This window comes from Gadus chalcogrammus, chromosome 17, assembly GCF_026213295.1.
Source record: "Gadus chalcogrammus isolate NIFS_2021 chromosome 17, NIFS_Gcha_1.0, whole genome shotgun sequence".
Classification (NCBI taxonomy): domain Eukaryota; kingdom Metazoa; phylum Chordata; class Actinopteri; order Gadiformes; family Gadidae; genus Gadus; species Gadus chalcogrammus.
In genome coordinates, this window is record NC_079428.1 from 5,928,866 (window position 1) to 5,948,342 (window position 19,477).

Consider the following 19,477-nt stretch of genomic DNA (forward strand, 5'->3'; position numbering starts at 1 on the left):
GGAGGAAATGGCCGAGGGCAGATTAACTTGTTAGTGCGGTTTCGAGGTTTAAGTATTAAAAAAAAAAAAGAAAAAACATCTCCACTGTAGGAAGGAATCAACCCAAATGCCAGGGCTTGTGTCACTGCATAACCCCTCATCTGAAAACCATGCCGCTCTTGCCCCAAATATGCACTGCACAGGCTACATTGTGCAGGCTTACAAGGCCACATTCTCATCGGATGGCTACCGTCCAGTGGTCACAAAGAGGGCTTCTGTGGGACTTGTTTTGATGGATACCCACTCAGACATGGGCTGCTGAGACACATCAAGCACTTTTCGGAATTTAAAAACAGATTTTTAACTCTTGAATGCCGTCCAGCCCACACGCATACATACCAGTGGCACATACACACACAAACAAAACAAACGTACCCACACACACACACACACACACACAAAAATACACACACACACACACTGCTCAGCAGATGTTGTCCAAGGATGTGTTCCTATTGTGCACGTGAACATTACGATGCTGAAATGCCCTTGCATCATACTTTCCACTAGGCAGCAATTGTGCGTGTGTTTGTGCATGTGTGTGTATGTGTGTGTGTCTGAATGTGTGTTTTTGTGTGTGTGTCTGCGTGTATGTGACACTGTACGTGTGTGTGCATGTGAGACACAGTGTGTGTGTGTGTGTGAGTTATTGTGTGTGTGTTTGTGTGTGTGCGTGCGAGTGTGTGTGTGTGTGTGTGTGCTGATCTTGTCCCAGTCACTCAACACGACACTATGAGCTTGTTATTACTGTTTAACAGGCCGTGCTAGACAGCCGGCCCTGTGTTCAAACACTGTGGTCGTCTCTCGCTGTAATGCGAGAGGCGCGGCTACCGCTGGCCACCTCAGGGGGCGCTATTGCTCAAGGGCAGCGCGGCAGGCTTTGTCTCGACACCCGGGGGTTCTGCAGTTACACAAGCAGGCTCTGATTTCGTGGGATTAGCGGTCGATTGGTTGCGTTGTTGTGTTGATTTTGTTAAGCCATGCAGTCGACGATCGGAGGCGGGGCGGAGTAGTGTGGGCGGGGGGGGGGGGGGGGGGAGAGAAAGAGTGTAAGATGGGAGAGGAGACGGAGGAGGGGCGGTCACACACAGAGGTTTCTTCTCCCCCAGCAGGTTGGGGGTGTTGGGCCGGGCCCCACGGGTCTGACCGGGGCCCGGGTCGGGCCGGGCGAGGGCCGCGGCCGGGGGGGCCGGGCCGGGCTCCTCGGTGGAGCTGCTGCTGGTGTCGTGGGCGTCCTCCTTCCGGAGCAGCCTGCGCACCACGGCCGCCGGACGCACCGGCTCCTCCTTGCCCCCCCGCGCTGCTCCTCCTCCTCCTCCTCCTTCCTCCTCCTCTTCCTCCTCCTCCCCCTCCTCCTCCTCCTCCGGCTCCTCCCCGGCCCCCCCCAGCTCCTCGTCCTCCTCCTCCAGACCCGGGTTGCGGTGGAGCTTCCCCCGGGGGCCCTCCCCCTGGGGGCCCCGGGGGGGCGCGGCCGAAGAGGGGAGGAACAGAGCCTCCTCCAGCTGCAGGCTCTGGACGGCCCTGCAGAGGGGCGGGAGGGCCCCGGGGGGCCCCCACGCGGCGGCGGCGGCGGGCTCTGTCTGGGTGGACTTGTCCAGCAGGGCGGCCAGGGTCCAGGGCTCCCCGGGCTCCCGGGACACCGGGGCCCCGACGTGGCCGTTCCCGTTGCCGTGGACGCCCACACTGTTTGAAACTTGGCTGGCGGTCAGATCGCTAGGGAGCGCCAATTTGTGTCACACAAAATAAATCCAAATTGTATAAATACACAGCAGGTATAATCACACACATCATACAGGAACTCACTATAAATACATTGTGCCTTATTTATAATGCGTCTTTTTGTAAAGTAGTACGCCGAGGAGTACGCAAGGACTGAAGTAGTCCGAGTAGCGTGCACGTGAACCCAACAACAACAAGGTGTCCGTTTTTACTATTTCCAAAAGAACGTCCAACAATGGCTTCAAGCTTCAAATACTACAAACACTAATACCCCCGAACCCAGCAGGAGGGCGCCTCCTTCTCCATCCCGGGACCTGACAGTGAGGTGGGGTCACCACCGGCCCCCCGGGGTCCCAGGGCGCGGCTGTGTGGGCGGCTCACCTGCAGGCGGCGTAGCGCAGGGTGTCGGCGGTGACGCTGGCCGAGCGCCGGCTCCTGACGGGGTACGAGGGCCCCGGGGGGCCCGGCGGGTGGTTGGCGGCGAACGAGGCCTCCGGGATCACTGGAAGCAAAAGAACACAGCAGGCTTAGCTCAGGAGGTAGAGCAGTTGCCTTGTGACTGGAAGGTTGCTAGTTCGAGCCCCGAGTGTTGATGTGTCCCTGAGCAAGACACTCAACCCTAACTGCTCCAGACGAGCTGGCTGTCGCCTTGCATGGTGGACTATGCCGTCAGTCTGTCAATGTGTGTATTAACTGATGTAAGACGCATTAGATAAAAGCGTCTGCTAAATGCCCTAATTGTAATTGTTAGCACAATAAATAGCTATTTATGAAGTCTGGTCATGGAACGGATGCTTTGGTCCAGCGTGGTTCATGGGGAGCGATGATCCATGTCATTCACGAGCGGGTAGGGGTTGAGGTATTCTAGGGATCCCTTTGGCAATACTTTGTATTTTATTGTATTGCATTGCATTATATCTTGTATTATTCTTGTATCACCCTTCACTGCTACTACAGTATAATGTAACACAAGAATTTCTCCTCTGGTGGATTAATGAAGTGTTATCTTATCTAATCTAATAACAACCATTGCAGGTTTTTGGGTTGTATTTCCCTTATTTGGCTTTGTTTTTTCGAGGTCTACGTTGGAACGCCATTATTTCGTCCTCAACCAAAACCAAGTGATTCGAAACCGTGAGGAACAACCATGCAACACAAACTAAACAGCAAACAGCGGCTCAAAAATATCATGGAGCACATCGACCAGGAAGCAGTTACACTGAAGCTATCGAGCCGGACACTGTTGTTGATTCTACAGTTAGCGGACGTCCTCAGATGAACAAAGGGAAGGGGAACGTGACGTAGGGCTGGGCGATTAATCGAATTTTGATCGCGATTTCGATCTTAGCGTCAAACGATCACAAAGCTAATGTAATCAAGTTTTAATATATTTTTTTTTAAGTTCTCAGTTGCAAAGTGTTTTTTGGGGAGAGACATGCTGAATAAACACATCATGTTTTCGAACTCAAAAATAATCGGGATTTCAATATTGACCAAAATAATGCTGATAATGATTTTTCCCATAATGGAGCAGCCCTAGTGTGACGGGACCCACCTGCTGCCACCACGTGCTCCTTGAGCAGGGCGATGAGCTGGTCGTGGAGCCGCAGCTTGCGGAGGGCGTCGGCCAGCGAGGCCTTGAGCAGCACGATGTCGTCCTCCTGAGCCTGCAGACGCACCTCCATCAAGGAGGTCCGATGCACGCCCTCGCCGCCGCCGCCGTCCGGGGACACGTCGTCTGTGGGGACGCACAACGACGCACAAGGTCGGTGAAGAGACGCAATTTGTTTCTGTTGTTTTTTTTGCGTTTTGTTAGTCTGTTGGTTTATTAGTCTGTTTGGATTATTGTAATGTTTGTCAAATTGGATTCCTGCTATTGTTAAGGACTGAAAGCTATATGTCCCTCATATTTGTATTTCCAAAAAAACAAATAAAGAAAAAGTTTCTTGAAAACACCTACAGCCACCCACGGCCATCTCCAGAACTGCATCCTGACCTTTGACCTGTGATGGTTTGCATGCATTTATTTGTTGACCGTTAGAGAATGGAAGATGGTTAGCTCAGAGCTGGCATGGGTTTGTGTATGAGTGTGTGTGTGTGTGTGTGTGTGTGTGTGTGTGTGTGTGTGTGTGTGTGTGTGTGTGTGTGTGTGTGTGTGTGTGTGTGTGTGTGTGTGTGTGTGTGTGTGTTTGTGCGTGCGTGCGTGCGTGCGTGCGTGCGTGCGTGCGTGCGTGCGTGCGTGTGTGTGTGTGTGTGTGTGTGTGTGTTTGTGCGTGCGTGTGTGTGCATGTGTGTGCGTGCATGCCTGCAGAGGGCTAAAACCCAAGACTTTTGTGTATGTGTGTGATGGTGCAGTGATCGGACCTGAGAGTGTTTATAAGTGTGTGGTGTTTGTGTCTGAGCATGTGAGTTTCGAGGATGGAAAAGCAGAATTCATTCTCATGCTGGTGTTGCTGGAGCGAATCCATCTGAGCGGAACAACAAGGCTCACAAGCAAGAGAACATTCTCAAGCTTGAGACTCACTTAAGTCTTCTTTCACCCCACTCTTCAAAGTCAAGAGTTAAGTAAAGTTGTTTGGTAGCCTACCCACACGCCCATGCTTTAACATTTAATTGGGATATGTACGCATTAAAGGAGACATATTATGGTGTTTTCCCAACAAGTAAACATAGTATTTGAGTTCCACAAAATATGTTTTTGCAGCTGTTTTTTGGAAATAGCTTTGCTTGAGCTCTATATCTATATAAATGGAATATAATATAATAATAATAGTAATATTATATAATATATAGGTAGTTATATAATATTATATCTAATATCACGGCCAAAAGCTATGTGCGCCTCGGATGATATTATGAAACATAAAGACTGCGTCTGACATCTCTGGTACTTCCACAACAAGTTCAGACTCGTAGTGGGGGATATCTCGGCCATGGTTGAGGAGAATTGGGGGAACGGAACTTTGGCCTGGCCTCTCTGAAGTCCAGATTGAACCCTGTCACAGAATGCTGCCAAAGCTTCGGCGGCAGTCCGGCAGCTTCGTCGGAGAAAGGGATTGTACTCCCGGAGCTGAGCTGCCGGGGTGACCACCCCCCCCCCCCCCCGCCGGAGCTGCTCGTCCGCTGGTCCACAAAATCGTAGCTATGCTCTGATTGGAGGGGGCCGGGGAAGTGTGAGGTAATATTCAAGTGTGCCCCCTTCCTACCTAGGATGGGGCGTGGAAACTGACTTGCTCGTTTGGTAACTGTAGGCGGGGTACTTTCAGAAATGTCACTCAAAAAATCATGTAGACTTTTTTCAAAGTTTGTATGTGTGTTGGAGCACCAGAGACCGAAAACAAATCCCAGGAAAGAGTTGTTTTCATAATATGTCCCCTTTAACTTTCATTCATTTTCTCATATTTGAGGTGTGGTTTACGATTGCCCGAAGCCGTTTATTGGGCGCTATGAAAGTCTATCATATGAGTCTGTACGTAGCTCATAGCCAATTGATCAATTATACCCGATGACGTATGTAGAGCGACAAAAATTCGATGAGGAAGAAGACGAAGGGTGTGTCACATAGACATCGTCATCGTCTTGCCGTCCCTCCCCGTTCTGTGATTGATGGTTCCCGATCTCAGGCGAAATTCAGATCCATGGGATCCATGGAATCCAGGCTGCCTAGCAGCGCGAAATGAAATTGCATGCAAGGCAGCATGCGTACACCCAGGATACCTTTAAGGCATTAAAGTGTACAAGTGTAGAACGAAGTAGGCGGAGCTACTTATTCATAAACCAGTCCCCTGTCCTCCACTGGGCCCTTTATAGCTCCTCAGCTACATGCTAGTGAAGCAATAACGGGAGCCGGAGCCGCAAACTGAGGTAATTACACAGCAGCGGTTCCCATTGCTGTTGCTCCCATTGCCTTTAACAGTGCGGGCTCCGCTCGCCCAAGGGGTTTGTCCTTGTCCGGAAGCCAACACGGTTTGGCGACTCGAGTTGGAATTAAGTTTAAGTAGTTGGATTTTTTTATTTGGATTTTTATTACACATGGTCGTTTTCAGTGGTCAGAATACTATTAGCATTAGCATAATGATAACCACGATAACATATGATACGGTTGATGCTCTAAATATATACTATTATCTATACAATAACCCTAACACTATAATATAACATACTTAATACCGAATATACTGTCATTATAACTATATATTAATACAAAGGGGCTTTCAGTAATGCTCAGGTTGTATTATAGTAAAGTGACCCAGTTCTAAAACCCATTCTCCCAGAGTTGAACTGAACAGGGCCTGGTTCTACCCTTCTTTGACCCTGTTGGTCACTCCGTCCACAATTCCAACCATCATTCCTCAAATACTTCCTCTACTGGGCAAATAATATATATTGTCGTAATACTGATCGGTCAAAAAGATTGTTTGATTCTCTAAAACCTAATCCCAGGCCTCCCGGCGGGCTCCCGCCCCCGGGATCAGATAATCCTGGGAAGCTGGAAGGAGACAAACACTTGACACTACTTATGACTCATGTTACTCAGAAATAGAGCAGACGCTACGACTATAAGAGTTTGACACCGGCCTGGGAAAGGGAGCGGGAGAATCACACGCCAATTAAGGCGGGGCGAGGTAACGGCGGGCCTTCAGCTAAAACACGGGAGTGAAGTGAAGATCTTGTCCTAGCTATCTCTGTTGTATACCAGGAATTGGTTAACCTAGCAATAAGTTAGTGCTTGGCCCCTGGTTCTATGAACATCCTTACTGTACCGACATATCGATGTATTGTAAGTCGCTTTGGGTAAAAGCGTCTGCTGAATGTTCCTAAGTGTTAATGTAGTTGAAGAGAGGCGCCGTGCGTCACGCACTGACTGCGAGAAACGGTCGATAAAAAGACGTGATGGTTGGATTAGAAGAAGATGAAAGGGAAGGAGTAAGTCTGCTGCCCACACGCCTGGCATTTCTTTAACTTCGCTTCTCAGAAAATAGTTAATCTTGCATCTGATTCACGCTCAGAGGAACACCACTGCCTCTGGCCAGCTGATAAACACTGCAAAAGAACTGCAAGAGATACTTAAAGATCATACAGTATGAGTCATTTCTAGCTCAGTGACATGCATAATCTACAATGTTTTAAAACGGCACAGCTGTCCTCTCGACACAGGATATTCTCACTTTGTTCTGCAATATTTGAGTTAGTTTGAGTTAGGTAGTGGTTATATTCATATAAACGATTATCAACAGTCAGTCACTGCAGCACGAAAGGAAGTGCTCTGTGATACGAGGGAAGTGAGATAATGTTGGACATACCGATGAAACGGTTAGACTATCTCTGCAAACGAAATGCTGCTGCCAGACCAAACAGGAAGTTGAAAGAAGAAAAAAATAGTTGCTGCGAGATGGTCCCGCCCCCTCCCATGTATCTGGAGGCTATGAGCAGATGCAGAGCAACTGGATGGGAAAATGAAATTATAATCTCACACAAACACACACACGCACGAACGCACGCACGCACGCACGCACGCACGCACGCACGCACGCACATGTACATATGCACACACACTGGTTTTAGGATGTTTTGGGAAAACGAGATCGAACAAAACTTCAAATAGAAGCCCTTATCCAAACACATATTTGTATATGTGTGTATAAAATCATCATTCAGATCCAAACCTCCGTTTCATTCAAATCTACCTGAAGCGACTGATATTTGAGGAGAGGATTAGGCCCTTGGCTGTCTTATTCCTTCACTGGGTGGAAGCATAAGACAGAGATTAGGCGGTAAACCGGTTCCGCTCTTGGACCACGGACCCAGTGAAGCCTCTGCAGCAGAAACATCCTGATGATTAGCAATTAGAGACATTCCTCTCCTTTTTATTTGCACGGCTAGCGCCGGGGCCTCCAGGGAGAGGGCCTGCAGAGGCAAGGAGAAACACATGCTCAAGGCCCAGTCCCATGTCTACCCCTTACCCCTTAGCCCTCCCCCTTGTTTTGAAGGGGTAAGGGGAAGGGGTAAGGGGTAGAAATGGGATTGGGCCTAAGGCTCCGTCCTGCTGACTGCTTGTATTACAGTCTGTCTGTCAGTCTGTCTGTCTGTCTCTCACGCTCTCCTGTTGTGTGTGTGTGTGTGTGTGGGTGTGTGTGGGTGGGTGTGTGTGTGGGTGTGGGTGTGTGTGTATCAGTGTGTCTGTGTGTGTGTGTGTGTGTGTGTGTGTGTGTGTGTGTGTGTGTGTGTGTGTGTGTGTGTGTGTGTGTGTGTGTGTGTGTGTGCGTGCGTGAGTGCGTGCGTGTGTGCGCACGTGTGTGTGTGTGTGTGTGTGTGTGTGTGTGTGTGTGTGTGTGTGTGTGTGTGTGTGTGTGGGGAAAAGGAAACCTCCATCCATCAGCACGGGGCATCAAAGAAGCGCTCCCCTTCTTAAATAAATAAACCCTGGGTCCCTGCCGGGGGACAGACACACATGGTGGTGGAGATGTGACACCCTGATGGATGAACACATTGTTATTCCTCAAACCATCTGAGATCCTTCTTCCTCAGGAACTTACCCTCTTCCTCTTTTCATTTTTTTTTTTTAAAGGATTTGTAATCCCCGCCAAATTGATTGTTCCGCATATTTATCCTTTCGAGTAAATGGGAACAAATGACACCGTTTGAATGGTCGCTGTACACACTGTAAGGATGTCACACAGTGGGGAGGGCTGACCTTTGACACCAGGAGGGCAGATGAGCCCAATTCAAGCGCCGTCTACAATGGATGCTTCCTAATTGTGCTGCGACACGCATCGTGCTGCTTGACTCACTGTAATATAATAATGCGTTGTTTTAGCACAGTCAGTTGTGAAGGTCACATTGTTGGTCTCTGATGCGTGAACGAGACGAGTTCTAGTGAATTGCGATTGCCGTTAACAACAGGGCAACGTTCCAGGAGAGCTTAAACAACACCGACGTGTTGGCGGATGCGGTGACTATATGAACTGGTGGGTTGATTCATTGGGCCTTATGTTACCATGAACACCTGTCCCTCTGAAGCCTTAGGTGGACAGAAACCACCCGGGATGCACTGAACCAACGTTCCGCTGCATACGACTCGGGGCTGTGGACTGCTGACGTATACGAACACAAAACAGCTGCGTTGTGACCTACGGAGAGCGTAGAACGAGTGCGATGGATGGGAAGGGTTGTGACAGGGGTGGGAGGGGGGGGCGTCTCATGCCATGTGCAGTCCAGCTAACCCCTGTATTCACGCTGCTGTCCCTACCATAAGCATAACAATGACCCTGTATTAGTCTGTTGTACCCGCATGATTTAAGAAACCCACTATCATCCCGTGCCCAAAATCACACTAAGCCCAGCCGGCCTTAATGACCAGCGGCCCTAAGCTCCGACCCTTGTGGCCTTGAAGTGCTCCGAAACTCAGGGACTTTAGACCAAGTTCCAAGTCTGCCCATAGTGGCACATGCACCCACACATGGAGACGGATGGCAGGCCTTCCCGTCCAGTACAGGTTACACCAGTAACATGAGGACAGCGCAGCCGCTCTCTCCCCCGCTTCTACCCGTTGGCTCCCTCTTTTTGTTTCTGGGGTTGCAACACAAAAGGCGCTGTGAGGATACGGAGCCAGTTTGGCAGGCGTTCTTGCCTGGGAGTAGCATGTGTGTAGGTCAGGAGATGCAACTGGAAATCTCTCTCCCCTCTTATTCTGTCTCTCTCTCTCTGCTTCCCTCCCACACTTTCTCTTCCCACACCTCTCTCTCTCTCTCTCTCTCTCTCTCTCTCTTTCTCTTTCTGTACTCTCTCTCTCTCTCTCTCTCTCTCTCTCTCTCTCTCTCTCTCTCTCTCTCTCTCTCTCTCTCTCTCTCTCTCTCTCTTCTCTCTCTCTCTTTCTCTCTTTCTCTCTCTTTCTCTCTCTGTACTCTTTCTCTCTCTCTCTCTCTCTCTCTCTCTCTCTCTCTCTCTCTCTCTCTCTCTCTCTCTCTCTCTCTCTCTCTCTGTACTCTCTCTCTATGCTCCCACGCTCAAATCCAGGAACCAAAAAAAGACATCAACATTCCTTCTCATTACGGTGCTAGCGATGAAGGACGGGACTGACAGTAAGTGGTTGAATCAGCGTCACCTAAATCCCCAGATGCTTCACTCCGAACACTTGTGTGTGGCCTGAGTTTCTCCTCGAAGCAGCATACACATGACTACATTTATAGAATACATTGCACGCCATGTTTTCACTGGCACATCCCCTGTAATGCAGGCATGGAGCCTTGATGAGGCCTTGTGGATGTCAGAAAAAAGCGGGAAAAACCACAAGTGATCCTTGAAGAGAGAGAGAAGAAGGAGGAGGAGGAGGAGGAGGAGGAGGAGGAGGAGGAGGATGAGGATTGAGTCTTGGGAGTCAATCCAGGTTGTTGGGCTGCCAGCTTGATACTTGCACAGCCGTCGCATGATCTAAGACCGACTTCTTTGTTGAGTGGAGTCCCATGGCCGCATTGGCATCGCTTCTGCCGCTACGGACTGAGGAGAGCGTTTCAAACCAACGCATGAGAAGGATAAATGATCCTTTTAGATCTGCTCGTAAATCAACCAATGTTTTGAACGCTTTATAGATCATTAGGCTTGGATCTTTTTTTTCTTCTCTTTCCCTGTGCTAAATCATCAGGCCGGTGGTTTCGAAGACCAAAATTCCTGTGATTACTTGATATTCGTTCGTGCAACGGCAACTTCTCCCTCTCTCTCTCTCTCTCTCTCTCTCTCTCTCTCTCTCCCCCCTCCCCCTCCCTCCCTCCCTCCCTCCCTCCCTCTCTCTCTCTCTCTCTCTCTCTCTCTCTCTCTCTCTCTCTCTCTCTCTCTCTCTCTCTCTCTCTCTCTCTCTCACGCTCGCGCTGACAGATGGCCTACACATGCAGATCTCGGCATCGGCGGGCCCCCGCGTGCCACGATCCACCCCCTCTCTCGCTCCCTCTCCCACCAGCCTCCATCACATGATCCCCACTCCAAACTCCACTCCGCTCCACTCCCTGCCTCTTTACTGCACCGCCTGGCACGCACACCACCACCCACCGCCGACAGAACAAACAACGCCTCCCCCCCCCCCCCCCCCCCCCCCCCCCCCCCCCCCCCCCCCCCCCCCCCCCCCCCCCTGAAGGGACAAGACAAACGAAAGCAGAACACCTGTGGGTGGACTGGCGGCGGCGGAGGAGGCGGGAGACCACGCTGCGCTCACAAACTCACCGCTGAGACACGTCGCATCTGGGAAACTGATCAAAACAAACCTGTTTTTATTAATGGTGGTGCTGAGAGCCGGAGAGGGAAACGCTGGAGCCGTCGTTTTGATCACTTTCTGCGTCTCTGGAGATGTTTTTTTGCAACTGTGATAATGAGGCACGAGTAGCACAACCGAGAACAATCTTGTTTTAGTTTTTAATGGTTTTCCCTGACACACCGAATTACGCCCAAGTCGTTAAAATGTAAGAGTGTAAACGTAGGAGCTTGGCTGTAAACCAGGACATCGTCCAATCACCAGCTCTGGATGGGCACGCCGCCGGTGGCTGCCAGTTGCACGCCACTCTCCGCCCCCTTTCTGTAGCCCCGACACACACGCCCTGCTGCCAAACAGTAGTGCACCAGTGGGGCGCCCCCGCCTGCCCCCCTTTAGCCTCTGTTTGGAGGAGGTAGGGGCCAAGTGTTTGAGGAAGTAGGTGAGAACAAGCTCCAAACGGAGGTGTCACAGGAAACACTATGAAACTGGACACCCGATTTCATAATAACTCCCTCACACGCGTTATGCAAACCTGTGGTCGGAGGAGATCCTCCTTTGATACGATTTTTATTTTGCACTTCAGGGGTAGATGAGGGGCAATATACCCTCTTTGCGGTGTGTTTTGAAGGCTGCGTTCATGCGTGACTCATAAAGATAAACGCATGTAAAGCGCCACCTTTGTTTGCACGGGGGCAAACGTAATGCCATGAGGTCTTTTGTCGGTGACGTATGGTGCAAGACTGCACTTGCTCGTCAAACGGTAGACTAAATTTACGAGCTACGCATGACATGTTCTTTGGTAGGGCCGTTTCATCTTTCTTCATGTGATATTTTATATGATTCAGGATTCACACGGTCCTTTTATAAGGTACTTTGGAAAATGGACATAATATTATGTATGCAACTACTCATCTGGATGTTAAAAAACTGATATTTTTGCTTGCTGTTTTGGCCATTGTTACACTGACATGTGTCAGTGTAACACAATATCAGTGTAACAAATTATCTTGTGTCAAGTGTAACACAATATCAAGTATTTAAGGATACTATAAAGAGAATAGGAACGATATACGTATATGCTGCCAACTGTGTTGTGAAGGTAACCACAGAGTTGAAGATGATTGACTAAGTATAGAAAGTAGGAAGTGAAACTCGTCCAAGTGGAAGGGAGTGCTTCAAGTTTTAAGTTATGATTAATGAACCACATGAGCCCAGATAAGGATTGACAGCTGATATGGCTTATCAATTCTAGCCATTAAATGCACGTTTGAGCGGTGAAAGCTGATTTATATAGGGGCAACCATGAGTAAGGACAAAGGAAATACAGGAAATATGCTGACATATTCAAATTGCAGAACAGTGCAGCCATTAAGAAATATGGGTAACTGGACAGGCCTTAATTGGTTGTTCCTGTTTATCGTGTTGTCAATGGCAGTTTGACTTGTGCGTCTGACTGACATCACAGCACTTAAAGCGGGAGGTCATTCACGATAAATAATAAGATATGCACCACAAAGTGAGATATGATGTGATAAACTCAAAAATGTGTGTCTATAAATGACGATATGAATAGTTGCACAATTGTAACAATAAATAGACTGATGCACTCTGCACTGCTGATGGCTTTCTGTACTTCAGCAAGACGGTTACACGATTATTATTCTGTTTTAACGACAGGATGCTGCCAGGCGCCTATAATAGGATGTTTACTGTTACCCTGGGCTTGTAAACTCACCATGCAGGCTGGCTGGGCAGCTTGGCTGCCAACTTGCCACATTGACTCGCTATGGGTATCGTTGGATAGGATAGCTTTAATATTCGGGAAGGGCAGGTGGTTTCCCACATTTTCATTGAACCTTCACTGAACCTTTTGAATCAGAGATGATTTGTGGCAATCCACAGCTAATCGGCCAAGATGGCCCAGTAGTTACACTAGCTATGGTATACGCAAAAGTATTATTGTTTCCCAATCAAATCAGCATTTTTAAGAATAGTTTGCAATTAAATCTGAATGGTTGTTTCATATGCATAGTTATTATCAAACAGAGATTGGCTGCCAAACCCCCTTTACCTTCAATCGATGAATCCACAATGTTCCTGTTTACATGATTGGATTCGTGTCAAAAAGTATACCTGAATACTAGCTGTTATTTTCACTTTTCCGACAACAGTCTGTAAAACGGAATTATGTCACACCCTTTCCCGACTTTGGAAACTTGAGGCTTGTAAGCCTAATAACAACGTCGTAATTACAACCGCACATCATACACCCAGTCAACTCAAACACACATGTCAGTGTAACACATGATGCTGTGGTGGTATAACTCACCCAGGCTGTTCGTGGAGCTATCCATATTCCGAGCTTTAAACACTAAAAACCTCTAGAAGTCAGACTTGGGTCGGGGGTGTATCTTCCATGCTGAAAGCTGCTGGTCAGAGGTAACACTTCATGGACCCCCACCCTCCTGCCGAGGTGCTTTTGAGCCGAGCAGCACAGAGGACCAGCACGCATGGCAGTGTGAGAGACGCGGTCAGGGAAGAGCTCTCCAAAACGCGCTCCACACGTCCGGACGTTAATCCGGAAGATCACTTTGACACGGAGCTAAAGCTATGCTGTCAATAAATCCTCATTATCCAGGCACGTTGAGTGGCTCTCATCTCCTGCTTCTTAGTCTTCCTCTGTTTAAACGATTCTGCTGTACAAAACGTGTGTTTTGAAACATGTTCTCCAACTTTTTCACTACTGGTAACAGCCCCCCCCCTATGAAATTGTATCACTGTACGCAAAAAAGAAAAAGGTTTAGCCGAGATTGATTTTAGTTTCGCGGGGATATCCTGCCACCACGTGGCCACGTTTGGTAGTGCGCCTACGCATGTTGCTATAACCGAGGTGGAACCAAAGTGTTGTGGAAGGTGTTCAGCGGACACTGATCGAGGTAACGCTCATTACGACCACTGTGTTTTCAACATGGAGATGCCCGTAAGCCGGGTTGCTCTGAAGGAGACTACTTGAAACATATTTTCTCGACAACTGTACGTAGTCTTTCCTCTGATCATTCAAATAAAAGGCAGATTTTTCCATGGGACGTATTCAAGTGCTGTCATATACATTTGAAAAGGATACTTGATGTTACATGCGTATTACTGATCTTACTGTCTTGACAGTTACCATAATATGGATGTTAGTAGCGTGAGTGTGTGCTGAGTTTTTGCTAAGCATATTTTTAACAGTAGCGGCAAAGTAAACCATTAGCCAAGGCCTAAATTCAGTATTGCAATTGAACCAACACCTTCGTTTCATGTTGTCATCATCCTGCTTATCTAAACGTATTCTCCTGAAGGTCATGTTCTAATGGGTCTACCATGAAGTGCGCCCGCTGCCTTCTGAGGCTCCAAGGTCTGGGGTCAGTGGTACCCTCAGCAAGGCCGGCCAACCGGTATGCTTACCTTCTTCAGTCGACCACAGCCCCAGTGTTGACCAAGCCCCTCGTCGCTTTCAACTCTCATGGCGAGGTAAGCTTACTGGCAGAAACGGAATGTAAATACAGCTCATAGTGCAGCTCTATATGAGATGATTCTCCTGGATTGTGTTTCGGGGCTGGGAAAGATAAAACGTTATTTTTCTTAATAGTCAAGTAGGCAGTATTTTGAAAGTCAAGTGAGACATGTTTTCTTTCTTGAACTCGTTAATATCATTCAGTATACAAATCTATTGACACAACTTGGCATTCTAAGAGCCATAATTACCGACCAGTTCTTTAATTTACTGACAAATGAAATGTTACTACAGGCTTCAAGGCATTTCCATGGCAGCTCTGCGTGGGCAAAGAGCTCCCCCCCGTCTTCTGACCTGAAGGAGAAAGAAAAAGAGATAGACAAGTCGTTGCTGTCTCGAGACGAGCTGTTCGAGCGCGTCGCTCGCAATGCCAAAACCAAGGCCGCCTTCGACAAGGCCATCGAGGCGTTCACCAAGAGGGACCGGCGGCGCCGCGGCCACGTGGAGTTCATCTACGCCGCCCTGCAGAAGATGGTGGAGTTCGGCGTGGAGCGGGACCTGGCGGTCTACAACCGGCTCCTGGACGTCTTCCCCAAGGAGGTGTTCGTCCCCAGGAACTTCATCCAGCGCATGTTCAACCACTACCCGCGGCAGCAGGAGTGCGCTGTGCAGCTGCTGGAGCAGATGGAGAACCACGGTGTGTGTGTGTGTGTGTGTGTGTGTGTGTGTGTGTGTGTGTGTGTGTGTGTGTGTGTGTGTGTGTGTGTGTGTGTGTGTGTGTGTGTGTGTGTGTGTGTGTGTGTGTGTGTGTGTGTGTGTGTGTGTGTGTTGACACGCACTCGCGCAATCGTGCACAGGCGCACAAACACACACACACACACATGCACACACACAAGTTTATAAAAGGATGTTGGCAATGTGGAAATGATGTCTGCTAACAAGACAGTCATTGTTTATGTCTATCCGCCAGAATAGCATAGTGACAACCGTAATAATAACTAAATATATAATGTCTGGATGTATATGGTGTGTATGTTCTGTGATGGAGCCGAGACAGCAAAAACGACATTATGCCCCCCCCCCCCCCCCCCCCCCCCCCCCCCCCCCCCCCATTAGGCATCATGCCCAACGTGGACACCAAGGTGCTGCTGGTGCAGATCTTCGGGGAGAAGAGCCACCCCATGAGGAAGTACCAGCGGCTGATGTACTGGTTCCCCCGGTTCAAGCACGTCAACCCCTTCCCGGTGCCCCGCCTGCTGCCCAGCGACCCCGTGGACCTGGCCCGCCTGGGGCTGACGCGTATCGCCAACGACCTGGACGCCAAGGTCACCGTGTACCAGGTAGGGCCAGGTCTACGGGGGGGGGGGGGTATTTTTTAAATACTTATTTTAAAAATACTTTTATTTTATAAGTGTAAGTGAATCGTAGACCGAAAACCAACAGGCTTTGCGTTGTTTATAAGGTTCATGTGTAAACCATATCAAGGAAGTTTGATTATGAGCCTTTTACAAGCGTTTGTTAACGTGATTAACGTATTATTATTTGATGTTGATGTTTAAACAAAGTTGGTTGTACCTTGATGTGATGGGATTTGGGTAATTTGATTTTGAAATTGTTGTAAGAAATACCTGGTAATAAAATGTATGGCAAGTTATACAGCGATTCATTTGGGCCGAAGAAGAAGAAATTAGTAACTTTTTAATGTGTTTCTCCTCTCCCAGATGCCCTACACAGATATCACAGAGACCGGAGAAGAGATCACATTGCCGCATATAGTGGGTAAGAATGGACATTGTTTTATTGTTTTTGTGCTCCCTAAGAAATCGGTAATGTGCCACATAACGTCCTACACCCAACCAGGCTTAGCTCAGGAGTCAGAGCAGTTGTCTTGTAACCGAAAGGTTGCTAGTTCGATCCCCAGCTCCTCCTAGTGTTGATGTGTCCCTGAGCAAGACACTTAACCCTAATTCCTCCTGATGAGCTGGCTGTCGCCTTGCATGTTTGACTCTGCCGTCGGTGCGTCAATGTGTATACCAACCGATGTAAGTCGCTTTGGATAAAAGCGTCTGCTCAATGCCCTAATTGTAATTGTAACCAGTGTGATTACAACTTGGGTGTTGTGTAACTTTCCTAACTTTAGGACCTTACAATGAGGTCATGTTCGGGGTAGGAGTGAATTATTCACTCGACTATTTCCCAGAACCAAGACACAGCGTGACCGCCTGGGACTTCTCTGTACCCATTTAACCCGAGCGCTACCGTCGCGCTGTGTGGTCGCAGGTACCCAGAGCCCGGACCAGGTGGAGCTGCTGGCCAAGCACGACCCCAGCCGGCCGGTGTTTGTGGAGGGGCCCTTCCCACTGTGGCTCAGGAACGTCTGCGTGCACTACTACGTCCTCAGGGCCGACCCGTTGCCCCCCGGGGAGAAGGTGACCCCACCCGACCGGCCGTCACTCACTGAGATACATTCATAGTTTCCATCATTATTATTATTTGACTATACTTTACTATAACGCTGCAGGCAATACCAGGAAAAGTCTAACAAAGATTGTGTCACACATGTATTATCATATCATAGTTGCCTGTAGTGTATATAACGATGTGTACTGTCCAAAGTAGGCTTATGATTGGGTTAGCGTTGTTCCGTGAATCTTTTTTTATTGACTTTTTATACTCCAATTATGATTCTAGACTTTGATTCTTCTCGGCCTCACATATAAGTCGCTTTGGATCAACGTTTGTCCCTAAGGACTCAGTGTAATGAAATGTAATGCCTTAATGTCTGCTCCGTCTCCGTGTTCTGCCTGCGGTACCGCATGTGTCCACCAGGTGGAGGAGCCCTACGACCCAGAGCGGTCTCTCTACTACCCTCTACAGCTCAGCCTGGAGCTGGAGCGGGACATGGGCGACCTGGGAGACGACTTTGACGTGGAGGACTGTAAGACCTGATAACCAAATATAAAACATTTTAATTGTACGACAAACACAAATGGATAAGTGCACCTATGTATACACAGTTTAATTAAAAGCTACCAGATTTACATAAGAAGACCATCTTTCAAAGCAAGTAAAAGATGCTCAAGTTGTAGTACTGCACAACCTGGTTTGAAAATAACAACTGGACAGACTAGAATGAATAGCAATAGGAATCAGAAATACAAGGTTGTTTTGCCTGATCATGCATTACAGTAGATATCGCATGTCATAGTGCTTTCTAAACAATGTTTTGATACAGTATCCTGTTACAGTGCCAGCACTGTTACAACATGTAGTTAACATGCCACACTACACAGTGTGGTTAGGAGGTTAAGGGCAGGTTACACATTACATACTGGCCCGATCTGAAAGAGCAATTACATTCTGTACTACATTACAGTATTGTATTGCATTACATGTAGAAAGGCATTGCAACAAGAACACTAATGTATTGTGTTACCCAAAGGTCTGACACAAATGTGTGCATATTGTACTTTATGGTAAATGGACTGTACTTTTGTGTAGAGCTTTTTGGTAACCAGAGGCCTTTACAATATCGCCTAAGATTCACCCATTCATTCATACATTCATACATCCACACCGCCGGCTGACAGCTCGTCAGGAAACACCTCCAGCCGGGGATCGAACTAGCAGCCTTGCGGCTACCAGCCGACCCGCTCGACCTCCTGAGCTACGTGCCGGCAGTGTGTTTATAGCACGTGCACATTCAATGTAGACCCACCTAGGGCTGAACGATCTATCGTTTTCGACCGAAAATCGCGATCTTAAGCATTACGATTTTGGGATCGTCAAAGCTGCGGTTTTTTTTTTTTTTTTTTATATATAATTTTTTTTTTTTTTTTTTTTTTTTTTTTTTACAAAAGTGCAATTATTTTGATGCTGATGAGCCATTGAAGCAAGTTTACTTAAGAAAGAGGGCTCCCTTTTTATTTGACTTTTTTGGTTGTTGTTTTTTAGGTACTTGAATAAACAGTCTTGCATTTGAAATCTGTTGCCAGCAATTTCATTATTGCATTACCTTAATGGAATTCATTGGTTATATTAATTTATACTGAAACTTGATTTAAAGAAAATAAATCGTGGTTGAAATCGAAACCGCAATCTCTACCAGAAAAATCGCAATTTCAATTTTTTCTTAAAATCGTTCAGCCCTAGACCCACCCCCTATCTCGACATGCATCGTTTTCAATGCAACAAAAACCAAAGACCCCGTTCCTTCCTTCCTTCCCTCCCCCCTCCCTCCCTCCCTCCCTCCCTCCAGTGGACGAGGGCCCGGTGTTCGCCATGTGCATGACGGGCCAGGGGGACCAGGCCACCCTCAACCAGTGGATCTCAGGCCTCCAGGAGGCCAACGCCGTTCTGGGCCGGGTCCCCACGCTGTTCCGCCTGGACGCAGGCCCCCGCGAGCTCCAGAGCCCGGCGGGCGAGAGCCACCGGCCACACCCCCCCCCGGAGACCGAGCCCTGGGTCCCCGGGGACGAGGGGGGAGCCGGGCCGGCCCGACAGGAAGTGGACGTTACGCTTGAGGAGGAGCCCCAGCACAGCCGGGGAGTGAAGCAGTGAACAGCGCCTTCATCGTGCGTGTGTCTGTCTCTGTGTGTGTGTGTGTGTGTGTGTGTGTGTGTCTGTCTCTCTCTGTGTGTGTCTGTCTCTCTGTGTCTGTGTGTCTGTCTCTCTCTCTGTGTGTGTGTGTGTGTGTCTCTGTGTGTCTGTCTCTCTGTGTGTGTGTGTGTCTGTGTGTCTGTCTGTCTGTGTGTGTGTGTGTGTGTCTCTGTGTGAGAAAGATGTGTGGCTGCGTTTGTGTTGGAAATGTCGCTAAAGAGCAACGGTTAGCTTGGATTAGAGAGAGTACAGAGAAGGTCCATTTGTAGCCACTTATCTCAAGCAATGAATGGCGTTCAAGCAATGAATAGTGAAATAAAGAATTTCCCACATGACTGGGTTTCTGTTCTTTGGTCTTCATAAATGATTCAGTAGTGCTGTGA

The 19,477-nt window shown here is 48.4% G+C and overlaps 2 protein-coding genes across 4 annotated transcripts in view; one reads left to right on the top strand and one right to left on the bottom strand.

The window, feature by feature from the left end:
* Nucleotides 1-13,771, bottom strand: part of eml3 (EMAP like 3) — a 31,176-nt gene extending 17,405 nt beyond the window's left edge. For 2 of the 3 annotated variants that reach the window (XM_056575379.1, XM_056575378.1), the window contains exons 1-3: nucleotides 13,329-13,771; nucleotides 3,314-3,496; nucleotides 2,140-2,260 (exon numbers count right to left, since the gene is read on the bottom strand). In XM_056575379.1, coding sequence (XP_056431354.1) covers nucleotides 2,140-2,260; nucleotides 3,314-3,496; nucleotides 13,329-13,353 — 329 coding nt within the window. In that variant the 5' untranslated portion in view covers nucleotides 13,354-13,771. Of the gene's footprint in view, nucleotides 1,035-2,139; nucleotides 2,261-3,313; nucleotides 3,497-13,328 lie in introns of those variants that run through there. The other variant, XM_056575380.1, reaches the window with a different exon arrangement.
* A 154-nt stretch (nucleotides 13,772-13,925) lies between these two features.
* Nucleotides 13,926-19,444, top strand: ecsit (ECSIT signaling integrator). Its single transcript, XM_056575643.1, has 8 exons — nucleotides 13,926-14,032; nucleotides 14,341-14,512; nucleotides 14,790-15,192; nucleotides 15,612-15,835; nucleotides 16,217-16,274; nucleotides 16,776-16,924; nucleotides 17,325-17,433; nucleotides 18,754-19,444. The coding sequence occupies exons 2-8, from the start codon at nucleotides 14,363-14,365 to the stop codon at nucleotides 19,053-19,055; spliced, it is 1,395 nt and encodes a 464-aa protein (XP_056431618.1). The 5' UTR covers nucleotides 13,926-14,032; nucleotides 14,341-14,362; the 3' UTR covers nucleotides 19,056-19,444.
* Nucleotides 19,445-19,477: the final 33 nt, after the last annotated feature.

What these genes read in the sequence shown, in the direction of transcription:
- ecsit (XM_056575643.1), top strand. Translation starts at nt 14,363, where the DNA reads ATGAAGTGCGCCCGCTGCCTTCTGAGGCTCCAAGGTCTGGGGTCAGTG. An exon ending in CTTTCAACTCTCATGGCGAG is followed by an intron (nt 14,513 to 14,789) that starts GTAAGCTTACTG and finishes ATGTTACTACAG; the next exon opens with GCTTCAAGGCATTTCCATGG. An exon ending in CCAAGGTCACCGTGTACCAG is followed by an intron (nt 15,836 to 16,216) that starts GTAGGGCCAGGT and finishes CTCCTCTCCCAG; the next exon opens with ATGCCCTACACAGATATCAC.